Source organism: Xyrauchen texanus, chromosome 22, assembly GCF_025860055.1.
Source record: "Xyrauchen texanus isolate HMW12.3.18 chromosome 22, RBS_HiC_50CHRs, whole genome shotgun sequence".
NCBI classification, from domain to species: domain Eukaryota; kingdom Metazoa; phylum Chordata; class Actinopteri; order Cypriniformes; family Catostomidae; genus Xyrauchen; species Xyrauchen texanus.
This window is the reverse complement of record NC_068297.1, coordinates 2,204,162-2,231,504: the sequence shown is the minus strand read 5'-3', so window position 1 is coordinate 2,231,504 and position 27,343 is coordinate 2,204,162. Positions and strand designations below refer to the sequence as shown.

The window sequence follows — 27,343 nt, the reverse complement described above, 5'->3', positions numbered from 1 at the left end:
TTTTTGGAGCTAGAACGTGTTGGTCCCCATTGACTTGCATCACATGGACAAAAACATCCCATATCTGAATCATAATACCTTTGTTTGTGTTCGGTGGAGCGAAGAAAGTCCTACAAGTTTGTGACAGCATGAGGGTGAGTAAATGATAAGACAATGATCATTTTAGGGTGAACTGTTCCTTTAAGAATCAATATTGGGATCTTGCAAATTAATACGATTAGTCATAACATCTAATGTATATTTTTTTTACCCAGCCCTGCCATTCAGTCTTTTGTTTTTAACTCAAGTGTTACATAATGGGGGGGTCTGAGTATCTCAGCGAGTATTGACGCTGACTATCACACCTGGAGTCGCGAGTTTGAAGCCAGGGTGTGCTGAGTGACTCCAGCCGGGTCTCCTAAGCAACCAAATTGGCCCGGTTGCTAGGGAGGGTAGAGTCACATGGAGTAACCTCCTCGTGGTGGTGATTAGTGGTTCTCGCTCTCAATGGGGCGTGTGGTGAGTTGTGTGTGGATCGTGGAGAGTAGCATGAGCCTCCACATGCTGTGAGTCTCCGCGGTGTCATGCACAACGAGTCATGTGATAAGATGTGCGGATTGACGGTCTCAGAAGCGGTGGCAACTGAGATTTGTCCTCCGCCACCTGGATTGAGGTGAGTAACCGCGTCACCACGAGGACCTACTGAGGCTACGTCTACATTAATCTGGATACATTTGAAAATGGCGTTTTCGTTTCAAAACGCTCTCTGTCTACACTAGCGTTTTCAAGCGTTTTCCAAAAGTTGCTCGTCCACACTGAAACGTATGTAAATGCTTAAATCGTGTCACTGCGAATGCGGAAAATCCCCATTGCATGTACGGTCTGAAAAGCAATTGTCCTTGTGTTCCGTCGCCGGACACCAATTCCGAGTGAACGTCCCTTCGCCTTTGAAGTAACACAATGTGAAGGTTGTACAAAGTGACATTTATTTTTTAACAACGCTACCAAAATGAGTATCAGGCACAACAGCGCCACTATAACACAGTCCGCCATCTTGATTGTTTTGGTTGGATAGATCACATGACTAAAAATGCGTCATCGTTTTCCAAAGCGTCCGTTTTCACAGTCCACACTACAACGCCAAAACGGTGTTTTAAATGTATCCACTTCGAGTGTGTTTTCAAAAACCTCAGTTTTCGCGGACAAAAACGCCGTCTCCGTGTGGACGGAAGGCCAAACGGATAGAAAACGATGCGTTTTCAAACGAAAACGTATTAATGTGAACTAGGCCTGAGTCGTGGGAATTGGGCATTCCAAATTGGGAGAAAGTTGACATAACGGGAAGCTGTTTTTTTTATTTTCTAAAGGAAATATCAGTGGTGTTTGCCCATGCAAAACTTGGCAGCATGCAACTAGGGTGTTGTGGGTGATTGACAGAGCGTTGCTATGGTGATCTGAGTGGTTGCAGCACATACTGGCCCAAGTGAATAGAACCCACCACCTAGTTTCTACAAATGGCTCAGGTCTTTCATGAAAGTCTATGGGATTTTGTTTTTCCATTTTATCGTCCACCAGGTGAATATTGTATGTCTGACCACTTCGAAAAGTACTAGAACACCTCTCCTCAAAAAGCCACATAATTTGAGGTATAATAGGTGTCTGTAATGCAAACGATGCATTATCACCCTGAGTAACATTAATGCTTGTTTGAGTCTGCGTTTAGCATATAATAGCATGCAATAATGGTCAAACCTGCTTGTTGTGTAACATCGACCCAGGCCACTGATATGCCCAGACTCTCCCAGTCTGCCTGTAAATGTTGGCAAGCCGGGCATCATGAAGCATAACTGTCATAAAAAACAAAAAAGTGAAAATACTGTAAGCCATCCAATTAAAATCATACACACTAGATGTCATATTGTACAGTCAACTCAATAAACTCTCCCTCCAATACATATGCAATGAATCCTGAGGTATTCTGGGCAATAACAACCATTATTACACTGTTGTAGGCCAACGTGTACACAATAATATTCAGAATAGATGCACGTATAAATCCTGAATGCAACACAAAAATGTGCAATTTCAATGCCGCCAAAACATAATGAATTCATAAACACTTCCGATGACGTAGCACAGCACGCACGTCACAGCATTAGATACATTGATAATGTTTTTATTTTGAGACACTGTTACAATGTAAACTGAGACATTGTTGCAGCTGAAAATGTTTACAATGTCAGATCAAAGCGTCAGTGAATCACACGCTCTGATAATCCGATTCACACGTCACAATCGTTCATATAATGCAGCATATGGATGATATACTCACAATTTGATCATCCACTCGTCCTGTAGAAAGAGCGTCCAGTTCGCATCGGCCACCGTCACCACATGGTTCCCGTCAGTCTGCGCGTTCACGCCATACAGCTGGATCAATAACAGACAGTATCCAGCGTGCGTTTCTGCGACATTTGAGGATGTCATATTATTACTGCTGCTGCTGCTGGAGCATGATTCAAACACAAGCAGGAAATACAGCAGCAGCGCGCGCCCTCCACTTACTGCTGCACAGATGCACTCTATGTGGAGTATACTATACTATACTATACATATACTATATATATACTATATATATATATATATATATATATATATATATATATATATATATATATATATATATATATATATATTGTTATTTTACATGATGTGCCTCTACATTTTTATGCATTTTTTTTCTCTGTTTTTTAATTTGATTGTATATATTTTATTTAAATCATTTTAAATACATTTTTAGTTTGTTGAGGCCCCTTAATGGGTCCTGGCCCCCTGGTTGAGAGCCACCAGTTTAAGGATACAGTTCACCCAAAATGTTTAATTCTCTCATAATTTATTCACCCTTATGTCATCACAAACTCGTATGCAGTGGTGGAGCAAGGAGTGTTTTACTGGGGTGGATGGGCAGGGACTAGTGATTTGTGGTGGCCAAGAAATGTGTCCAACATTGGTGGGGGTGGGGGGGTGGTCACTGTCATATCGTACAGAGAGGTGCGGCTTTGAGTGAGGTGGCCAATGGGGTGGCCAGTCTTCTGGCTCTGCCCCTGTTCTTATGACTTTCTCTCTTTTGCAGAACACCAACAAAGATACTTTGGTGAAGCCATATGTGTCTGTCCCTACAATGCATGTGAATGGGGACCAAAACTTTGAAGCTCCAAAAAGCACATAAAGGCTGTATCAAAGTAATCCATACGTCTCCAGTGGTTTAATCAAAATCTTCTGAAGCGATCAAATTGATTTTTGGTGAGAACAGACCAAAATGAACTCTTTTTTTTATTATTATTATAAATCATGACATCAGCCATATCTTGGCGATCATGATTTCAAGCTTGATTTTTACGGCATCTAGCGCTCTGCGCTTGCGTCAAGCACTGTGAAGTGTAATCGAGCTTGAAAACATGATCGTGCCAAGAAACTCTAATTGCAAGATGTACAGTAATTTATAGATTACTTTTATGCTGCATTTATGTGCTTTTTGGAGCTTGACAATTTGGTCACCATTCACTTGCACACTGTATGGACAAACGGACATCATATCTCCATTAAAATGTCTTAATGTGTGTTGTGCAGCAGAAATAAAGTCATGCGAGTTTGACATAAGGGTGAGTGCTTGATGAGAGAATAATACGTTTCCTTTAATCCAAGTCAACTATGACAAAATAACATGATAGCTGATGCACTGTATGTCATTTATGCGGTGCTAGTGGCATCGGAAAAATGTAAACTATGTTTTCAAACAGTGTTCCGAATACTCACCCCGTTAGCTGTTGATCAAACAAACTGACAGCCCCGCCCACAACTCATGCCATTGGTCAAGTCAATGTTGTTGTGTCGGGCTGGACGGGTCGCTCAGACAAACACAATTTTATAGTGCCACATATATAGTTTAAAGTATTGGGGAAAATTTGACCTACTTATTATTATTGTTTGATAAAGTCTGTTAACACCAAAATGTTACAAACAGTTTTTAAGGGCCTGTTCACCCCCCCCCCAAAAAAAATAAAAAAATAACTGCCACCATTTACTCACCCTCATGTTGTTCCAAACCCATCTGACTTTCTATCTTCCATGAAACATAAAAGGCGATGTTAGGAATCAAAACATGTAATGAAAGTGATGAAGGTTGAGGCAGTCATTCCGATTCTCCTTTTGTGTTCCACGGAATTATTTCATATGGGTTTGGAACAACATGAGAGTGAGTAAATTATGCCAGTATATATACATTTTAGGTAAGAGTTGCATTACTTTGTTTCATTCTGAACAACCCATATGCAGCACAGGACATAAATATGTCCGAATATGACATGTCACACCTCATATGTTTATGTTGTATTGATCAGTATATTGGTTATTGGCCACTACATACATTTTATACAGAGTGTTTTCCAGGTTCAATACAAGTTAAGCTCAATCGACAACATTTGTGGCATAATGTTGATTACCACAACAAATTATGATGACAATCCCATTATATACTCGCTCTTTCAAAATTAAAGCCCCAAGATGAAAACATTATACATATTGACATGATTTCAGTGTGATAAACTGGCTTTACATTACATCGTCATGACAACAAAATTCTAAAATTGTATGAAACGTTAAAAAGATATGGTCAATAATCAATTGCATGCCATTAAAATCATGTAAACATGTATAATGCTTTCGTCTTGTGGCTATACTTTTCAAACAGTGAGTTGAGTTTTAATGTTTACGGACAGGCCCCATTGACTTCCATTGTATGTGTCAGGTGAATTGTGACCTAAGACATGCAGCATGCAGTCTTATTGTGCAACATTTTATTTGATTGTAATTATTATAATAAATGCATTAATTAATCCAGTTTAAAATAATCAAAATAATGATAAATAAATAAAAATCTCCCGCCAGCATTCTCTCTGCAGAGGTGTTATAAAATGTTTTCTTGCGCTGGGGGAGGGACGTGGCTGTGGCACGCGCACTAGGAGGCGCTGAATCTCAGTGCGTAAATGTGTGCGGAGGTCTCTCTCTCTCTCTCTCTCTCTCTCTCTCTCTCTCTCTCTCTCTCTCTCTCTCTCGTTATTTATGATCGCTCTTTCTCTCCGCTGCTCATTCGCTCTGCGTCTGCGATCACCATCCACGCTGAGCCGGGTCTTCTAAATGACCATCCGTGCGCGTAACGGCTCTTCCATTCACCAGAATCCTGCGGCGGTCGTTCTGCGCGCTCTGTCTGGTCTTCTTCCCTGAGAAGAAAGAGACAAACTCTGAATTTTTTTGAGCGGCTCTGTGCTGTAGATGTTGAAGCTGAATGGCTGGTGCTCAGCCTGGCGTCCACGCGCTTCAACTCAAGCCGGTGTGCGTTTCGGAGACCCTGAAGCGAGGCAGTAGATTTATGAAATGGGATGAGGTAAGTCTCCATCAGCGCGTGCGAGTGTCTCTGCGGGCGTATGTCGTCTTCAAGTCAGCCAATGCATGCAGTTGATGCTCATGCAGTGAAATGATCCAGTGCAGGTGGCTTTTTGTCAGATTAATTGGTGGGCACTTATGTTGCATTGCCTCCCATAACATCAATACAACACAAGACGCAGAGGCTCCTCAAAGATCTGCTTTGACTTCAAGTTCATCAATATGTTTTCCAAGAACCACACACAGACTACATCTTTGCTGTGATGTTGCAGAGGCTGATGGAAATGACATCAGGTTACTCTGTGTGCAGTAATGCATCACTGCATCTCAGGCTTTTGACTGGCTGCTTTATGCTTTGGGGAAACCTCATTGCACTAATGCAACAGGCTGTTTTTGTAGTAATATGACACGAATCCTTCAATAAAGAGGTGCACTGAGAGATGGAGTATGTGGCATTGTGTATGGAGTGTTGCATGAGTGTGCATTGACACCTGTTGGATTAGAGAGTTCATGATAATATCGGCTCTGCGTTAAATCCCTATGAATTTACAAAAACATCTCTATATAATATGATTGGCATTTGTTCATTTTATGTTGCATTTTTGTTGCATTATTGATCAATGTGGGTTTTTTCAATGGCTTATTCTTGTCCCCACCAATCTTGAATATTTGGTTCCATCATTCAAAACTTCCCTTTAACTCAACTGTTAAGACCTTTTGGTGTGTCATTCTTTAAAGTAACCGAAGTAAAACATTTATAATGATGGTAACATGTGCCAATGGTGTTTAATGGTTGGTTTGGTTTATTATATAATGCTCTAAACTAAAGCAACATTTAAATTTGTTAAAATTTCCGGTAAAAAATTGGAAGCTGTTGGTGGCATTCATCGTAGGATATACATTAAACGTGTTTCAGGTTATCGGGATGTCATTTTGGTGCCTGTATATTTCAAAAATCACTGCCGTATATCATTAAATGGTATAATGTTAATATACACTATTTGTCAATTATATATATATATTAATAAGTATTCTGTCGAGGTCTGACTGGCATCTAAACTGTAAAGCCGTACACCTTTGCCATAAGCTTATGCTGAAAATGTTGGAGTTTAAAAGCTTTTCTCTGCAAATAAAGGTGTAATTATTGGCCTGTTGCTATGGCATCTTTCATGATTTAAATTCCCATCCTCCTCGCCTGCCTTACATTAGCCATGACACGCTCAGCTGCCCAACTTAGATGTGCAGTTAGAATGCATGCAGACCCATGCAAGATCTAAAACAACACAATCAATTGCAGATCTCATTATAAAAGGACACCAAACTCTTGCTTGAGATGAGACATTAGAACCGTCGCTCGTCTGCTCAAATGTTCTGCTTTAAAAGGAACTTCCGTGCCACGCTAAAATAGGACCGCAGTCTTCGTAGGGGCTTCTGATTCGTTTCACGCTGAGAATATTGCGACTTCTTCAAGTGGGAAATTATTCTGGGCCCATATGAATCACACTAATATAGAACGCTTATGCAATGTGTGAGTCAAACCTCAAATTTGGATCTATTCTGAGACTCTGGATTGAGACCATATTGAGAATCACAGAAATCCCACACGGCTCTCTTGCGCTAGGCAGGATTACACTTTTCTGCCTACAGAAGTAACCTTGGTTTGCTGATGACTTGGATCGTGCAGCGCTTTTTACTATGTGCTGAACCTAACTGGTTCTGTGAAATCGAAATTTGACTTCTGTTGCTTTTGTCCTTGGCCGTTAGCTTTAAGGTCATTCATATGCTAGTGCACTCTTTAAAATGGACGGGATAAACCTTTTGCAGACATATTTGAATTGTACAGTCTTTCTCTTACAGCAAAACTGGAAGAGACGCAGTTAATGATGTCATCTTGCAGTAGAGGTCGACCGATAGTGGATTCTGCAGAATAACTAAGGCCGTGGAAAACGCTGATAACCGATGAATCGGCTGATATTGTTTAGTCTCAGAAAATGTTCTTGGTCTTTCGTTACTGTGACAGGCACAGATATAATGGCTACAAGAGACCAAAATGAATGAAATCCTAGATGCAGTTTATTGTGCGACCAAAATCCCAATAAAAACTTTCATCATTTCTGTTTCATATTTATACTTGACTTTCTTTTCTCTCTTCAGGATTCTTCTACTGTGACCCCAGTGACGTTACGTGTCGATCCACAGGGCTACTTCTTGTACTGGACAGATCAGAATAAGGTACACTTCTGAAAAATGCAATATCACACCTTATTCAAAGTTTCACTCCTGGATACTGAAGGTCGATCGATTGTGGATTTTGCCTTTATCGATGAGAAAGGTAGTGGAAAAGGCATATAACTGATGGCCACAAATGGCCACATATCCAACCCCCCCCCCCCCCCAATAATTTATATCCTTGTTGCTGTTCTGCTGCAGTCCGTTATGCACCGCTGTTTAATTGTCAGTTGTTGTGGTGGTGTAGTGAGCTAAAGCACATAACTGTTAAGCAGAAGGTTGTAGGTTCGAGCCCCACATCCACCACCATTGTGTTGTGTCGCTATGGATAAAAGCATCTGCCAAATGCATAAATGTAAATTTCTATCAGGAAGACTGTGTGAAATTAAGATGACATTTATTTGATGAATATAAAACAGAACAGTAATGTCTCGCTTTGGCATAGGCCCCGTCTGGCGGTCTGAATTTGTAGTACTCGTAACTGTCTTATCCTGCCGGAGATAGGAGGCAGGGGCGAGGAGCCTACCCCCATGCAGGGCGGGACTCAACAGGTGGTGGTGGGGTGGAGGAGGTTGTCGTGTTAGCACACTGAAACGGCAATGTGATTGTGAGCAGATTTATAAAGCAATGGCTTACATGTGATTGACTAGGAATTACCCAGCTAATAGTACGATGATATGCAGTTGCTAGTTTTCCCGCTAGAACTACGCTGCGCTTACATGGATTATTCCAGTGTCACACATCCTCAAAAAGTTCAGGTTAAGTGTTAGTGCAACGTAAGATTTAAGTATCTAACTTGCAATATTTGACCACTATTTTACGATTGAAATGTTGTACCGCACGACATTAATTTCAAAGGGTGTAAACTATTCACCATTTGCAGAAATTTGCGGTTTTTAATTGAAAATATGTCACTTACAGTACGTGATTTGTATGTCATTCATAACTGTGAATATGAAAACATTATTGGAGCAGTTTTCAGCGTATCTGGCTTAAGACAAAGAGCGTATGTAGTTCAAAACCCATATGCTGTTTTTTTTCTTGGAGCATAAAATAGATATTTTAAGCAGCTTTGTTACATAGACTGTACACTTCTAGAGGCATCTGAAAGTGTAGATGCAAATGGAACAGTGTCAATTTACAAATCTTGAGTTGATGTCTGGCTGAGAGAATGAGGTAGAGAAAGAGTTTAATGTCCAGATGGAGCACTGAAAACCAACTGCTCATATAGCCTTAGAGTTTGGCGTATATAGAAGTCCCACTTTAAACCAAAGATGTGCCACACAGCAATGCCATCCATCCAGCCATCCATCTTCAACCGCTTATCCGAAGTCGGGTCGCAGGGACAGCAGCTCCAGCAGGGGACCCCAAACTTCCCTATCCTGAGTCACATTAGCCAGCTCTGACTGGGGGACCCTGAGACATTCCCAGGCCAGTTTGGAGATGTAATCTCTCCACCTAGTCCTGGGTCTTCCCCAAGGCCTCCTCCCAGCTGGACATGCCTGAAACACCTCCCTAGGGAGGCGGCCAGGGATCATCTTTACCAGATGCCCAAACCACCTCAACTGGCTCCTTTCGATGCAAAGGAGCAACGGCTCTACTCCGAGCTCCTCACGGATGACTGAGCTCCTCACCCAATTTATATCACCCAAAAATGCATCCCCTTTTCTCCCAATTTGGAATGCCCAATTCCCACTACTAGCTGGTCCTCGTGGTGGCGTGGTTACTCAGCTCAATCCGGATGGCAGAGGACAAGTCTCAGTTGCCTCCGCGTCTGAGACCGTCAATCCTCGCATCATATCACTTGGCTCGTCATGCATGACACAGCGTAGACTCTGCATGTGGAGGCTCAGACTACTAACCACTTACCACACGCCCCAGAGCGAGAGCGAGAACCACTAATCGTGACCACGAGGAGGTTACTCCATGTGACTCTACCCTCCCTAGCATCTGGCCAATTTGTTTGCTTTGGAGACTTGGCTGGATTCACTCAGCACACCCTGTATTCGAACTCACGACTCCAGGTGTGGTATTCAGCATCAATACTCGCTGAGAAAGTCAGGCCCCCAATGCATGAAATTTTTCACTTTAAAGGGAAAAAAATCTGTCATTATTTCCCCTTTCCAAACTTTCTTTCCTTTCTTTTACACAGAGATTTTGAAGACTTTGAAGAATGTAGAGAGCACAACAGTCTGAAGTAAAATTCCCATGAAATTCCCAATTTTTCCATAGGGCAATTGATTAGTAACGATAACTTACAAACCTTTAAAGACTGACCATGAGCTCCACGGTTGTTAATCTATGGTATATGCTTCGGCTGAAGCCATCAGTCCAAGTTATTTCATCCTATTTCCTTTCCGCTGAATAACTACACTACCCATGATCCTAAAGAAAATGTTCCACGAATCAAAGAAAGCAGCAAGCAAAGCTTGCCAATAGAGCTCTGCAGCGACCACCCACAACTGTGCATAGTAAGCTGGTATAGAAAGTCCTTAACATCACAAAAACTACCCACATCCCCTTTAAATGTTTTAGCCATCTCTGCAATGTTGTAAACGAGAAGATAAAGACATATTGTCCATTGTCACACTGTGTTCATCTTAATAATCTACCTGGTGTTTGTCTATAGAGCTGCTGATCTGATGGTTGAAGTAACATCAGATAGATTGTGCTCAATATTAATTGCTTTGAAAGTGATCCGACTCGAGTTTGTGTGGGTGAGCAGCCAACACAGGAAGTCAATTAGCATTAAATGATGGAATTGTTACTCTGTGGGAGGCCAGACAATTATAACTGCCTTATTTCACAAGAATCACAATCAAATTTAGTATAACAACATCCGGTTAATTCTACCTTTGAGCAGACTTTGGGGTTTCGGAAAGCGAAACAGTATCTCGTGCAAGGAAATTATGACCACCAGGCTTCAAGAAAAGTTATCTAAGTGAGTGACTGATGGTTTTGAATAAAACGTTGTTAATTATGACTCTATGATGGACAGGTATTTGCACCCCAGTAGTCTGGCGGAACAACAGAAATATACGATAAACTAAATCATAGATGTCGCTGTATAAGTGTGAATGTGTAGTGTTGTCCTTGCGATCGCGGTCCGAATCATTGTTTTGTCCCACTCTTTTTCCCATCCGCTCTTAATATTTACATTTACATGCATTTGGCAGACGCTTTTATACAAAGCGACTTACAGTGCACTTATTACAGGGACAAACCCCCCCGGAGCAACCTGTAGTTAAGTGTCTTACTCAAGGACACAATGGTGGTGGCCGTGGGGATTGAACCAGCAACCTTCTTTAGGAGTTATGTGCTTTAGCCCACTACACCACCACCACTCCATACTTACTTAAAATAATAGGTAAAAATGAATATAAATGTTCATCGCTGTGATTTGGTCATGGTGAATTTTGGTGAGTGCAGAGAAAGGTTTGATCCGGAGGCGGGGTCTGTCGATCGCAATTGTTTTAATGCAATTAACCATGGTGCAAGTAGAGTAATATTGTGGTAATATAGTAACCATGTTGAGACAGACAAGCCTCTCGTTCATCAGGAAAGGAAGAAGCAGGAACTGGATTAGCAATCAAAAAGATACTCAACATAAAACACTGCCGTATGCATCTTTCTCTCTCTGGCATCCACGGCTTCTCCTTTTATCTCTCTCCTACTGATTGTGCATCTCAGTGCCGGGCATGTATCCTCTATGCACGACCATGCCCTCCTCCTCGTCACATACACCCACCACCCGATTCAGGCCGGGGAAACCTCCGGTCTGACTTACACTACTACTGGAGAGGTGTTCCATCGTCGGCTGGTCTTCCCTGCCTTCTGGGTACCTGGGTAAGATGAGGGGAGGGGAGAGAGAAATAGAGTGGGGAGACAGAGAGAGGGGAGAGAAAAAACTCTGGTTCCCGACCACGCCGCCATTCTGTCCTCAGCCAGCTATCCAGTGATCCTTCACGACGCTGGGCCTCAGCGACACGATCGTCCGTCAGCGGCTAGGGATCTCTGACGGAGTGTCTTCCTCCAGTCCAAGGTTTCGGCACCAGTGTGGCAGACAAGCCTCTCATTCATCGGGAAAGAAGGAAGCAGGAACAGGATTAACAATCAAAAAGACTTTAATTCAACATTAAACACTGAACTGAAACATAACAAAAGTTTGCTGTGTGCGTCTCACTCTTTCTCTGGTGTCTACGGCTCCTCCTTTTATCTCTCTTCCGCAGAATGGACAAATCAGCGCCAGGCTTGAATCCTCACGTCCCGGCCACACCCTCCTCCTCGTCACACATGGTTAATTGTGTGGTTACTGTAAATGTACAAAAAATACCCTGGTGCAACCATGGTTACTGTTGTAAAACCAAGGTAATTTTTACCATGGTAAAGTTAAGGTTAAGTTAAGGGGTAGGGGTTAATGTAGTTAGTCTGTGGACTGTAAATAAACACAATAAACACACTGCAGTGATGCCCATATACTCTATGTTAGTATTTAAACATGGGTGCAAATAGTATCTGACACTACGTGCACTGGGGTGTAAATAGCATCTGCCTTAATTTAAATTATAACATACTTTATTGCCATGATTTTGTTTACATACAGTATTGCTAAAGCATCAATTCACACAATAAAAGTGGACAAGACAAAGATAATATATATATTTTTTTATAGATTTGCCCATTTATTTTCTCATTTCATTTATTTATACATTTGTTTTAAATTATAAACATATTTTTCCAATGAATAATGTTGATTCTCAATAGATTATCTTAATTGTAAAACAGTAATTTGTTTGTAATTTAATGTTTTAGCAGTATTAAATAATTTAATTAGATTATCGTATTAATCAATATCAGTGGTATTCTTATTAGTCTTCCCATTAATCTAATCTAATGTAATATAATATAATATAGGGGTGTAACGATATATCGATCCAGTGTGCAATGATCCAATGTTATCGATACAACAAGTAAATATCGATATAGACATTATTTTAATACTCTCATATCAGCCACGTCCATACGCATTTCCGTCAGGCGATGAAGCAACCTTAAACCAATCGTTTGACTTTATGAGCGCTACATATGCTTTTCATGTGGGACATGGATGTGCACGGGCCTTTGAAGCCAAATTGTGCGCTGCTATGTGTACGCGCATTAACCGCGCATCAACCGCAGCTCCTTAAAATGTGAGCTCTCATGGCAAACGCAGAGAGGTTCACATGGGTGATTAATTAAGTCTTCCATCGATATCTTTGCGTATGCAACCTATTTGAATATTACATGAGAATTTGCTATTTTAAAGTAGCCATGGAGAACAACTCGTTAGTGAACAGCACTAACGAGGGAAAGAGAAACACCTGCTTAGCTCCAGCATCAGTTATAAGACTTTACACATCTACACATCAGCACACTTACTAATATTTATCCCAGTTAACCGTAATAAAATGTTTCATTACAACTGTGGAAGTTGCAGCCAAGATATCCGCGGATAGCACGGATAGTTGGAGACAAGTCATGGGTATGTGCTTTGAATTGGACTAAACTGAAAAATTAGCTGTCATCAAATGAGTGATGATCACTTGTGTTTGACTTTATTTTTTATATTATTTATCTGTATAATTTGTTTAAAAAGTACCTTATTTTGTTGTGGATGGCCCAATGTGTATACAGAGAGCTGAATAATATAATCAAATTGTATTTTGGTTGCAATTGAGGGCAAAATCAAATATAATTGATTGTGTAAAATGGGCAAATATCGGATCGCATGTCAAGAGAATCGATTCAGTATCGTATCGTGATGAAACGTCTGATTTACAACCCATATATAATATAATATAATATAATTAAAAGCATAGCATATATAAACAGCATATATTAATTGCAAATGACCTGGACAAAATGCAGACACAGATCTCAGCATTCACTGTTTAAAAATGTTTTTGATGATATCATAATTTACTAGCAAAATCAATAAAAAGAGCAAATGTAGTTCCTACAGTGCAAGGAATTCCAGAACCGTAGACGCTGACTAGCAGTAATACAAAAGCATCCTGCATTATTATGCAAAGCAAGCATCTTTAACCAGGCGAATCAATACATGCCTTTCTATATTTAGAAGCACTGCTGGCCAGATCATCAGCAGTGTGAGGGGAGCAAAACATGATAGTCACTTACAACCAGCACCATTACTGAATATTGTTTGCACATCTCTGAGTTTTTATTTGGATACAGAGTCAAAAGAGTGCAGTGCGCTCCGCTGTACTAACACACACTTGATCATGTAGCCTCAATAGGTTTCCAGCATGCACCGACAAGAAGCCTGAGCATGCTGATTTCAATGGTGCCTGGTGCTTGCTTTCAAATTGCTTTGACCCAACTCTCCGTCATAGAGCACCTCCAACCCCCTGTTGCCATGGCGCTGGTGAAGTGCTTACCACCATACTTGAATTGTCAGAGTTCAACCGGCTTTCAAATAGACATGCTTTCCTTATTCAAATAGCCATGGCAGTTATATTCAATAACCATAAATATTATACTGTGTGGAAAACTACTTGAAAAGGGCACAGATTTGACTTGAGCCAGTTAGCAACCACCCAGTACACCCTGGCAACTGCAAAACAATATACTAAAACACCTTAGCAATCAAACACCAATGCCCTTGGCAACTAGCTACAACACCGTAGCATTGTGGCAGTGAGTTTTACATCACAAGTGGACAAACACCACTTATAAATGCTACAAATCTAGATAAAGATTACCTTTCAGGCATTGTTTGGTTTCTCGTTCTCATCAAGGTTGTTATTTTATCGTTGTGGCATAAGATTATCTTCTGAAATGAATGTGAGTTGATTTGGCCTTGGTGAATATTTGAAATGGTGTGTATTGGATTAAAGCATGGAGTAAATTACTGGATTGATCCGTACACTCTATTTCTTAAAGGGACAGTTCACCCAAAAATAAATAAAACTAATTCTCTCATAATTTACTCACCTTCATGGCATCCCGGATGTGTGTGACTTTCTTTCTTCTGCAGAACACAAATTAAGATTTTTAGAAGAATATTTCAGCTCTGGAATATTTCAGCTCTATACAATGCAAGTGAATGGGTGCCAAAATGTTGACGCTACAAAAAGCACATTAAGGCAGCACAAAACTAATCCATAAGACTCCAGTGTTTTAATCAATATCTTCATTAGTGATATGATAGGTTGGGTGAGAAACAGATCAATATTTAAGTCCATTATTACTAGAAATTCCTCTCCCTGCCCAGTAGGGGGCGTATGCATGAACAATGTGAATCACCAAAAACACAAGAAGAAAGTGAAAGTTAAAGTGGAGATTGACTGAGCAGGGAGAAGAATTTTTCATATCACTTCAGAAGATATGGATTTAACCACCGGAGTTGTATGGATTACTTTTTTGCTAACTTTTGGAGTTTAAAAATGTTGGCACCCATTCACTTGCATTGTATGGACCAAAACAGCTTAGAAATTCTTCTAACATTCTTTATTTGTGTTCTGCTAAAGAAAGTTTTTTGGGTGAACTATCCCTTTAAGCTGTACTAAATTGATCAGGTTAGCCGAGCACGCATTGATGATGATGTGCACTAAGCGGTCTTTTGGCGTTGGGGCGTTTGCATTTTTTTTTAAAGAAACATAACAAATAGCCTAAAAACACATTTTAAAGAAAGTAATTATTGTAAAGAATTTATTCTCAAAATTTACCATATTCAAACTGTGTGAATTAAATTGTATTTTACTAAAATAAAAATATTTGGGGATATTTTTCAAGTCTATTTCTTATTTCGTCCCTAATGCCTTATGCCCCCCCCCCCCCCCTTAATTCAAGCATTGTTCTCATTGATTTTAGATCATTATTGGCTAGGTTTAGTTTAACGTTTTAGGTTAGGGAGGTACATTTTACTCATTAAAACCCCCATTTAATATTCACCTTAAAGCCATGTCTGATTATGACCATTCTTTTGTTTTTGGTGCCCCCTGCTGGACATTTCACTGGGAAACTACAGTGAAATGTGTAAAGAAACTTGTAATTTCCACAGGAATGTTCCACAGTCACGTAATGTTCATGCGACCAGGCTGGACACACACATTACCTTAGAGGGCTGGGGATTGCGGCACACAAAAAATGTTTCAAGCATGGCCGAATCACCCCCAGAAACTCCTGATGGTTTGGTCAAAAAGGTGCTTTGAAACCACGTTAACTCATGCGGTGCTTCATGTCTACACACATGCAGGGAAAAGAGGCAACACGTGCGGAGCGGGACAGGGCAGAAATGATGCATGTTTGGTGCTAGAGAACAATATTCAAGATTACAGCGCAGAAAGATCAGAGCTGTTGTCCACATCACTGTTGTTCTGTCGCGCTCTTCACTAGAGACAATGAGAGGGCGTAACCGGATGGAATCAATCCGGTGTCCGACGTAGCCTAATCGTTAGCAAGGCAGCTAGCATTAGCAAGTTCATCCAGTCTGACCCAACGTTACCACTGGTGTGTTGTGAGCGAAGCTGAGAGCGTCAATTAATTCCTATGAAAGCCGAGCGCCATGCTCGCAAGGTGGATCGTAGGATTGGCAGCGGTAGCTCTCTCCTAGCGCTGTGAGCGCCTTTGAGCGGATTTTGTCCGCCCCAGTGGAAACACAGCCTGAGAAAGCCGAACTGCTGGTGTTTTAGCGACGCACAGTAAATATTGAAAATTCCTCAAAAGCTTATCATTGTGATAAATATCGATATCGTTTTATCGCCCAGCCCTAGCCGTCATTGGTGTATGAGTGTGTGTGTGAATGGGAGAATGGGACACAGTGTGAAGCGCTTTGGTAACCGCTAAGCTTAAAAAAGTGCTATATAAGTGCAGACCATTTACAAGTTTCCATTTGTTAACATTAATTAATGCATTAGGTATCATTAACTAACAGTTAACAATACATTTGCTACACAATAAAAAAAAAACTATTGTTCATTGTTAGTTCATGGTGCATTAACTAATGTAAAAAAAAAAAAAAAGTATGAGACGTAATAAATAATCATAACAAAAGAATTAGAAAACAGCAGTTTGAACCGTTTTTGGATTGTTGCATGTATGTTACAGTGCAGGATGTCATGCCAACTGCTCATGTGTCCTTTCATTTGTTGTTTCTGGACCATGAGAACATTCAGGATTTACTGTCATACTAAGAAACATACTCTGACACCTTCAATCTGAGCAGAAGTACTCCTATTTTTAACCTTCAGTCGCTGTTGAATAAATGAGTCTAAACAGCAAATGTTTCCTGCTTTATTTCCAGTCGAGTTGCAGCTCGGCCACGCCACAAAAACGCCGTCAGCTTCTGCTTCTGCTGCAGCTGTCACAAAGCATATCTGTCAGCGTGTGCAATACACACAAGGGCTGCAAATATTGCAGTGGTTCAGGCCTGCATGATTTCCTCAGGACTGTATGTTTGAGGAAGTCGTTCGATATGCGTGCACAAAGAAGTCACTGCGTTTTACCTCTATTTAATTATTCAGTCTTTGTTTTCTGTCAGTGTTTTCTCTGTCAACATTTCACATGCTGTTTGCTTTCATTTCCGAATGGCTTTTGTGTTATATTTAAAAGAGTATTGATTTAGTCGAACAGCGTGACATTGTTTTCATCGTGACACTGTGAAATTCTCATTGAGCTGTGACATAAATGTATATGTCCCGCCCTCTTTCAGGAAACCGACCTATTGGATATCACCTACATCAAGGATGCAAGAACAGGGAAGTGCACCAAAACTCCAAAGGTGAGTCAGTGCACACTCATGTTTTTTGATTTTTACTTATAATGTCCAACAGTGTATGTACAGTACATGCATCATGAGATTGCATAGGCTAAAACATCTATACATAAAAGGCTTTTGAAAAGTCTCAAAAGTAGATAATGAAAGCTGGGTGAAAAGTTCACAAGTCAGTTTTAATGCAACCATAATGTGTTTTATTGAGCGAGTATTGACGCTGACCATCACACCTGGAGTCGCAAGTTCGAATCCAGGGCGTGCTGAGTGACTCCAGCCAGGTCTCCTAAGCAACCAAATTGGCCGGGTTGCTAGGGAGGGTAGAGTCACATGGGGTAACCTCCTCGTGGTGGTGATTAGTGGTTCTCTCAATGGGGCGTGTGGTGAGTTGTGTGTGGATCGTGGAGAGTAGCATGAGCCTCCACATGCTGTGAGTCTCCGCGGTGTCACGCACAACGATAAAAAGAAGCACCCATATATATATTTAGTGAGTAAACTAGTGCAAAAATAAAACAAATGCAATGCATTACACTAAATGAAATTTCTATCATCATTAACTGAACTCATGTTGTTCCAAACCTGTTTTACTTTCTTCCATGGAACACAAAAGGAGATATTTTGAAGATGTTTACGCTGCACTTGTCTCTACAACCCTTCAACATTTTAAAGCTTGGTAACACCCCCTCCCAATAATAAAAACAAGCAAATACAACCCCCCATATTCATACCGTGATCAATGGAAACATGTAAATTCTTCTTCCAATGCTCTGGCCAAATCTACGCCCTTGGTGAAGGGTTTTCAGTGAATAATGACTTAAAGGGTTTGTTTACCCAAAAATTTAAATTATCGCATAATTTACACACCTTCAAGCCATCCTAGGTGTTTATGACTTTCCTCTTTCAGCCAAACAGAATCGGAGTTATATAAAAAAATATCCTGCTCTTCCCATCTTTATAATGGGAGTGAATGGTACCTTAGATTTTGAAGCCCAAAAAAGTACATCCATCCATCAAAAAAGTAATCCATACAGCTCCAGGGGGTTAATAAAGGCCTCTTGGGAAGCGAAGTTTAATATCCATATTTATAACTTGAAATACTATAATCACTTGCTTCCGGTAATGGCCGTCCATGCATTCACGAGAGAGTCGAGTTTTGGCATATGACGTAGGCGTAGTGTAAGCTCCGGTGAGAAGTGATGAATGCGGAAGTGTGCGTTGTTTACAGCAAAGGAAAAGGGACGAAAAGAAGTGAGTTGTTTTAGCAATACTGTAGATTTGTATTAGTCTTAAAATGGTGCGTTCGTGCGTCTATCCAGTCATTCCAATCGTCCATTCATGGCAGCAAAAACACTCCACCTCTGTTGGCATAAACACCTAGGATGACTTGAGGATGAGTAAATTATGGGATAATTTTCATTTTTGGTGAACTAACCCTTTAAATTCCACTCTGTTCCTCACACAAAGCTATTGTACAACTTCAGAAGACTTGGAATATAGTGCATCAATTGACCCTATAATTGTATGTAAAAGAGCAGCGTGAACATTCTTTCTAACATCTTCTTTTGTGTCTCACTGATGAAAGTCCCACAAGTTTAAAACAACGTGAGCAAATGAACACTTCTGTATCTCTGTATATCCATTCTCCTTCATTCTGTCCCATGCATGTATAAGTATGTCCTTGTCTATAGGAGGTTTAGCCATTACTATGCCAGCATGCTCTGTTTCCTGTGCTGTGTATAGGTTAATAGCTCTTGTGGGTGATAAGCATCTCTCCATGAAGGTAATAATCTGTGCAATTTGGTGTGGAATGGCCACAGGAAGACAGACATCTAACACACACTATATCTGGACCGCGGGCCTCACAAGTGAACATTTTCCCGACTGTCATAGACATGCTTCCTGTCCTTAACATGAGGCAACAGCGCTGGCACGAATTCAAGAATATTTCTGAAGAGTTAATGTTGTGTGTCACGCCACAGCGGTTGCCAACAGCATGCCTGTTTGTATAAAATCACGAGCGCTCACATGAGATGAGGACTCTAGTCATATCAGTTACGTTATAAAAGCTGTTTTATTCTCCATGGGGCAGGGGTGCGCTCATGGAGGCGGCCATGTTCGAATCACATGACCAGCCGAATACTACTCGCCTTATGTCAATAGCCGTCCTATTATTGGACACTTTCACACTTGGATTAAATTAATCATGGCTGGTACGTTTCTACAATGGCATCTTTAACTGAAAACTATTTTGAGTGATGCTCATCCACACCACTAGGTGTCACTAGTCCAAGATGACACCATAAAAAAAAGTTGGTCTGCACATTTAACAAGACAGTACATGTAATTTTGCTCTAAAATTTTTTGTTGGAGAACAAAATTATGTTTTACCTTAAAGTTAACATTGCAAATTTATATCATGCACCATGAACCAAACCGACCAGCTCCGAGGTGAATCACAACATTACACACTTTGATTTGAAGCAAAAAACATGTTATACAACATGGAAGTATTTGTTAAACTGCCTTTTAATTTATCATGATATTATTCAGACGATAACCAATGAAATAGAAAAGTGAGAATATTAGCCCAATATATCGGTCAAACCTATTATCTGTCTGTCTCTAGAAACGCCATATCTATGTGCTGTTATTTGTTGATCAGAGTCTGCAATTACTTCACATTTCGTTTACAGAGATGGTTAAAGTGATTGTGAATAGCGCAGTCTCTCTCTGCAGACTTGTATGTCTGATGGATTCTGGGAAACGCTGTGCGCTGTTGAATAAATCTGGTAGTGTCACGTTTATATGAAGGTGTGCACGAGCCACAACAAACCATCCATCCACCCTCAGACATAGAGGTCGAAGCCTTTTACAAAAGACAGATAATAAGACACTGTATCATTTTGAGAGAGTAAGATGCCAAAATTAGTGATTAGGCCTCTAAAAACACACATAAAGCAGAATGCATGAAACCTGCTGGACTAATATGAATAATAGTTTTTTTTTTGGGGGGGGGGCGTAAATGGTTGTTTGTGGCAGGGTTGGATGAAATCTAAAAAATGTACCAAATGCATAAATGTACAGTATATTTTATGTTATTTTGTTGCTTTTATATAATTAATCCACAAATTGAATATTGCAATAATTGTAATGCAATTTTTATTCGGCTAGTTTAGCTTCCTATTTTAAATGTTCCTGTTTGTATTTTCAGTAACCAACTTCATACTTAGTGTCTATTACTTTTGACATGGTTAGTTATTATATATTATAATTCTTTGTACCTTATAAGTACCTTATTGGCATGATTGTTGTTATGAAAAATATTGTGAACACATCCATACAAACAACACAAGCTGACAAGAAAACTAAATACTAACAATAATAACAATATCAAATAAAATAAGGTGCCGGTAATGGTAATAAAATACAAAATAATTAATAAATAACATAATTATATTATTAATAATTATTAATACAATATAATAATAATATTATTGATTTTATTTATATATATATAATGTATAATATATAACTGTAAATCGATTAAAATGTTTAATCAAATTAATTACATGGTGTACTGATTAATTAATCACAAATATTTGTATATGCAATTAAATGCATATAACAATAATTAAATATATAATGATGAAATAAATATACATAACTATCTTTAAATATATATATATATATATATATATATATATATATATATATATATATATATATATATATATTTAAAATAATATTCAGATAATTAAAATTCTTGACATTCTTGTGGCAGAAGAGTTCATCATTGATAATCAATACAAAAAGCGGCTTTAGAATACAATGTATTGTTTATTACCATATTATTGATCATAAGTCAATCATTGACACACAGTTCACAGTAATCCATTACACAAGTGAATTTATCAGTCAGTTGGAGATTTATTATGAGGGCTTGTTTAAGGGCCCGTCAATGAACACCTGCATCAGACATGCTTGTGTAGCGTCTTGGGTGTGTTGTGTCATAAACATAAAATGTTTAGGTCACTGTGTCGAATTAAATTTAGTTTAATACTCAATCTTTAAAAACATCTTGAGATCCCTGAGATCGCATTTGTGCTCCTTCAAATGTTTTGAATGCAAGAACGTAAAACGTGTTTGTGTTGTTCTGTCTGGTTGTTTTCTTCACTGTATAAACTGTGTGTTGCTCATACAGCTGAAGTTTCACTTACTGCCCTCTGGAGGAAACAGGTGGTACTGCAAGCTTGCATTTCTCAGGAATCTTCCTTATTATGGTTCGGGGTAATTGCGTAATTTTTATTTAATAAACATGTTATTTTTAATAAAATGAATCGCAAAAAATGTATGCATTAAATCAACAGCCCTAATATAAATATATATATATATATATATATATATATATAAAAAATTTTTTTATTATTATCCAAATTGATTTTACCGTTTGTGTGTTTCATGTATTTTTTCCCTCAGGAACCTTAGGAAAAATCTCCATGCGGGAAAGTTGTGCTAGTCAGTGTTTAGTTTCATTTTTGTCAGCATTTTGATTTAAATAAATGATCCCTCCTACAATATACATCCATTATTTTATATTTTTTAAATAAAGAATATCTTGGGCAAACCCTATGCAAATGATCATGCGCCGTTGTCCGTGTTCTGATGTAATTCTGTTTGGGAGGAGTAAAGTTTACATACAACCAGATCAACCACATGCATCTATCTCAAATGCATCTTTGAGGGCATTTGCACGTGGTGTCTTCATGACTGGATTGCTCTCTGATCAGTAAAAATGCCCCTTGTTCAACTGAATTGGTTTAAAATGCTGCTTCAATTATCGGTTTGTGTTATCATTCAAAAATATTCACGGAAGTCCTGTTGCACCATTGTATATTTTAGTAAAAAACATATGTAGGTAAATGTTGCATGCTGTTATATTGGTGCAGATATGGTGTGCAAAGGATGAAAAATTAATTATTTGAATTAATAATTGTAGTAAGAGGAGCATCAAACCTTGAATCTAATCTTGAGGTTTTCTGGGTCCCGAAGCTGCCGTCAGCTCCTAATTGCAAGCTGTTTAACTTCAGTGCTTATCAAGAAAAGGAATTAGAATGAGCTTTTATTCGCTGGTACACCGAGACCATGACAAATATCCTGCTGCATTTGTTTCAGAATTGCTTTTTATGTCGCCCATTAAAGGTGTGTTGATTGAAAAGAGTTGGCTTGCAAAACCGTCTGCGAAGAAAACACAATAGAACGGAAGAGTTATTCACTTTTTCAGGGCAGGAATGTTTGCTTTTGTCTGTCAGATTTGTAACTTTCACTCAATTTTCAGTACCGTTCTGTGTGCTTATCTCATTAAATTTATGCCATGCATATGATTCATATTAAAAGTTATCATGTTGTTGCAATAAGTAGTGGGGTTGTTTATATGCTTCCATATGTTGAAAAGCAACCAGAGCTTTGCTAATGGCAGCACAGTTAATAATGACCATATGATTTGTCGAAAACGGTTTCAGTTGTGCAATGAAAGTCTCCAAAGATGCACGCAGGTTTTCTAATCATGCATTTGGGCATACACACATTATTTTACTCACAATTTTGAGAGGCATAGTCACTAAACAGCACTATTTGTTCCACCCAGTTCACCCTAGCAACCACCTAGCATCACCCTACCAACCATCCAAAACACTTTAGCAACTGACTTGCAATGCTCAAGCAACCACCCAGTACACCCTAGCAACTGCACTGAACTCACACGTGTTGGTATGCTTGTAATGCATAAAAAGTAACAAAAATGTCAGTGGGCACTATGTGAATTAATTCAGTTTTTTCCATGCAACAGCATATATTTTTTAGCTAAAACAGGAGATACCATCCCTCTTTGGTTAATGAGCCATATCAGCAGTAGAGTGGACAGACAAAGCAGCATGATTTCAGTCAGAACAAAGAGGAAAGTCTTTGCCTACTTCCTCTCAACCAAAAGCAGAGCCTGGAAGAAGATTAGTAGCACAGCACAGTGCCATGAAATCAGTCGCCCATCTGCCAGCACACTGCAGCAGCGGATCTCAACAGAGCTCCAGCGCTTTTACAGCCCAAGATCTTCTTGTTGAAATAACACGTGTGATAATATATCATGCTTGCATTTAATTGCTTATCAACGACATGAAAAGGCCGGCATCTACGTCACAGTTAATCTCATAGATCATGAGGTCAGTCACTGTTCTTTGGTGTTTAAATGAATCGAGTGAGCTCAAAGCCAGCATAGTCTCGTTAGACTAAATGCGCCGTGGCCCCTTTACTTTGATATGACATGGTTTGGTTAAATCCGGCTGCCAAAGGCAGCGAGGTCTTGATACATGTTGCCATAGAAACTCTTGTGGAAAGGCTTTCTGTTAGTGACCAATGCCAAAGGCATCGGAGCTAATGAGGTTGCAGGAAAGGGCATTCAGCATGGCAAGGAGCTTCGCAGAGGACAAGGTGACAACAATGACAGCAGCTGTCCACCGCAGAACCATCATCACTGACTCATCTGATTTAAAACATTCTCCTTGGAAGCTTTGTCATCATTACAATGAACATGCATCTCATGCTCTCTTTCTTGTCTGAAAGGGAGAATGCCTAAAGTGGCACTGTTGATTTTCACAGATTTGTGTTGCGTGTTGGTGGAGTGACTGTTTTGTTCACAAACACATTAGGAACCATCTTTCAATGCCTTAGCAACCACCCTATACACCCTAGCAATCACTCAGAACACTGTGGCAACCACATTGCATCACCCTATCAACCATTCTAAAAACTTTAACTACAATCTTGCAAAGCCATAGCAACTACCCAGTAAACCCCAGCAACAACATAGCAACTACCTAAAAACCTCATAGAACACTCTAGCAACTACAACCTTACCTGTTCCAACCATCTAAAACACTTTAGGAACCATCTTTCAATGCCCTTGCAACCACCCAGTACACTGTAGCAACCACATAGTAGCCAAATAGAAACCACCCAAAACACCCTAGCAACCACCTTGCATTACCCTACCAGTACCAACCATCGAAAAGACTTTAGCAACCCTCTTGCAGTGGCCTAGCAACCACACAGAACACTCTAGAAACCACCTAGAAACCACCCAAACTACAATCTTGCAAAGCCATAGCAACTACCCAGTAAACCCCAGCAACAACATAGCAACTACCTAAAAACCACCTAGAACACTCTAGCAACCACTCAAAATACTCTAGAAACCACCTATAAACCACTCTGAACAACCTAGCAACTACCTAGCATCACCCCATGAACCAGCAAAAGCAGTTTTATCAATCATCTTGCAAAGCCATAGCAACTACCCAGTAAACCCCAGCAATAACATAGCAACTACCTAAAAACCACCTAGAACACTCTAGCAACCACCTAGCATCACCTTACCTGTTCCAACCATCTAAAACACTTTAGGAACCACTATGAACAACCTAGCAACCACCTAGCATCACCACATGAACCAGCTAAAACAGTTTTATCAATCATCTTACAATGCCCTAACAACCACCCAGTACACCCCAGCAACTACATAGCAACCACCCTGAAACCACTCATAACCACCTAGCATCACCCAAAACACTTTATCAACCGTCTTGCAGTGGCTTGGCAACCACCCAGTCCACCTTAGCAGCCACCTACAAACCACCCAAAACACCCTAGCATTACCCTAAAAACCATCTAACAACCCAGTAGACCCTAGCAACAACATATAAACCACTCAGAACACCATAGCATCCACCTAGCATCACCCTATGAACCATTTTAAACAGTTTTATCATCCATCTTGCAATGCCCTAACAACCCCCAAGTACACCACCTGAAACCACACATAACACCCTAGCAACCCCCTAGAATCACCTTGCCAACCATCTAGAATACTTTAGCAACCATCCAGTAGACCTTGGCAACCACATTATAACCAACTAGAAACCACCCAAAACACCCTAGCAACCACGTAGCATCACCCTACCTGTACCAACCATTTAAAACACTTTAGCATCCATCTTACAGTGCCCAAGCAACCACCAAGTACACCCTAGCAACCACATAACAACAATATAGAAGCTACCAGAACACACTAGCAACCACTAGTAGTTGCTAAACCCCAGCAACTGACTAGCAGCCACCTGAAAACTACCCACCCCTTAGCTACGGCATAGCAATGTGGCATAAACCCATCAGAAGACCTTAACAACAACCCAAAACATTCTTGCAATGTCATAGCAGCCACCCAAGGCACCCTAACAGCCACCTTGAAACCACCCAGAACACCTTAGCAACTGCATACCATCTATAAACCACCCTCAACACAATAGCTTTGTGGCAGCTATTTTTTACCCTTGTATTAAAGGAATATTAAATACAAGTTAAGGTCGATCAACAGCATATGTGGCATAAGTTTTATCAAAAATAATAATTTCTACAAAATTATGCTAAAACATATGTTGTTTACATCTTGTGGCTATACTTTTGAAACTGTGTAGTGCAATGTTTTTGGACTGGACCCATTCACTCCCATTATAAGTGTCTTACTATAACCATGATGTTTGCTGTTTTTTTTTAAATAAATAAGGAAAGAGTCAATTTCTTCTTCTTGTCCATCCATCTTCAACTGCTTACCCGAAGTCGGGTCGCTGGGGCAGCAGCTCCAGCAGAGGGCCCCAAACTTCCCCATCCCGAGCCAGATTTAAGCAACCACTTAGCAATGCCCTTGCAACTACCCAGAACACCCTAACAGTCACCTGGAACATCCTAGCAACCACTTAGCAATGCTCTAGCAACCTCTAAGCAATGATCTTGCAACCGGAATACCCTAGAAACAACTCAGTAATGCCCTAGCAACCACTCGGAGCACCCTAGCAACCTCTTAGCAATGATCTAGCAACCACCTGGAACACCACACCAACCACTTGGCAATGCCCTAGCAACCACTCTGAACACCCTAGCAACCAATTAGCTATGCACTAGCAATCACCAGGAACACCGCAGCAACAACTTGGCAATGCCCTAGCAACCACTCTGAACACCCTATCAACTACTCGGAACAACCTAGCAACCTCTTAGCAATGTTCTAGCAACCACCTGGAACACTTTAGCAACCACTTGGCAATGCCCTAGCAACCACTCTAAACAACCTATCAACCAACCAGAACACCCTAGCAACTACTTAGCAATGCCCAAGCAAGCACTCGGAACACCCAAGCAGTCATCTGGAACAATTTTGCTACTGCACAAAAAACCCTAGCAACCACCCGGAACACACTAGCAACCATTCAGAACATTCTAACAACCACTCAGAACCTCCTAGCAACCTCTAAGCAATGATCTAGCAACCACATGGAACAATTACATTTTTTTATTTTTTAAGAATAGTTTATTTTCCTGTATAAATAGTGTTTCAATAATGCTCAGTTAACCAGGAATTCCAGATGTTCAGACCAGCATCAGTGGGATGTTCCTCTAGTAAACATGTCTCATGTCTCCATTCTGGCCCCGGGGCCGTTGGCGACAGCACGCTCAGACCACTGTTACGCTTTTATTTAAAGCAGTTTCCTGCGACAGCATGACAGACGACATGGCTTCATTAGTGAACAGCGCTGTGTGTACTGAGCTCTGAATTTCGCATGAATAAATCATCCACTTATTGAATATTAAATTCACTCTTTAACTTCTGCGTGAACTGGACAGATGTGTGCGAATAGATGTCGTCTACATGCTTGTATGATATTTATCTTTTCTTTTTCCATATAAAAAATGGGCAGTAAGCTATTCTTTTACCCTTAAAAAAACAAACTGATACAGTGTCAGGGAACGTTGTTATGCAGGTGTTGCTGTTGTTAAGGTGCTTGGCTGTTGCTAAGGTGTTTTTGGTGGTTTCTAGAT

At 40.1% G+C, this 27,343-nt stretch overlaps 2 protein-coding genes across 3 annotated transcripts in view; one reads left to right on the top strand and one right to left on the bottom strand.

Annotated features, from left to right (window-relative positions):
- The window catches only part of LOC127662459 (thioredoxin-related transmembrane protein 4-like), a 115,056-nt gene that overhangs the window by 6,458 nt on the left and 81,255 nt on the right, over positions 1-27,343 (bottom strand). The window contains exons 1-2 of one of the 2 annotated variants that reach the window (XM_052153635.1): positions 2,312-2,513; positions 1,732-1,826 (exon numbers count right to left, since the gene is read on the bottom strand). The exons of the other annotated variant lie outside the window; for it this stretch is intronic. The gene's annotated coding sequence lies outside the window, so the exon portion shown is untranslated. Of the gene's footprint in view, positions 1-1,731; positions 1,827-2,311; positions 2,514-27,343 lie in introns of those variants that run through there. 2 annotated transcript variants of the gene reach the window in all.
- The window catches only part of LOC127662283 (1-phosphatidylinositol 4,5-bisphosphate phosphodiesterase beta-1), a 77,102-nt gene continuing 55,058 nt past the window's right edge, over positions 5,300-27,343 (top strand). The window contains exons 1-3 of the mRNA XM_052153413.1: positions 5,300-5,422; positions 7,576-7,653; positions 17,363-17,431. Of these exons, the coding sequence (XP_052009373.1) occupies positions 5,324-5,422; positions 7,576-7,653; positions 17,363-17,431 (246 nt within the window). The 5' untranslated portion in view covers positions 5,300-5,323. The remainder of the gene's footprint in view (positions 5,423-7,575; positions 7,654-17,362; positions 17,432-27,343) is intronic.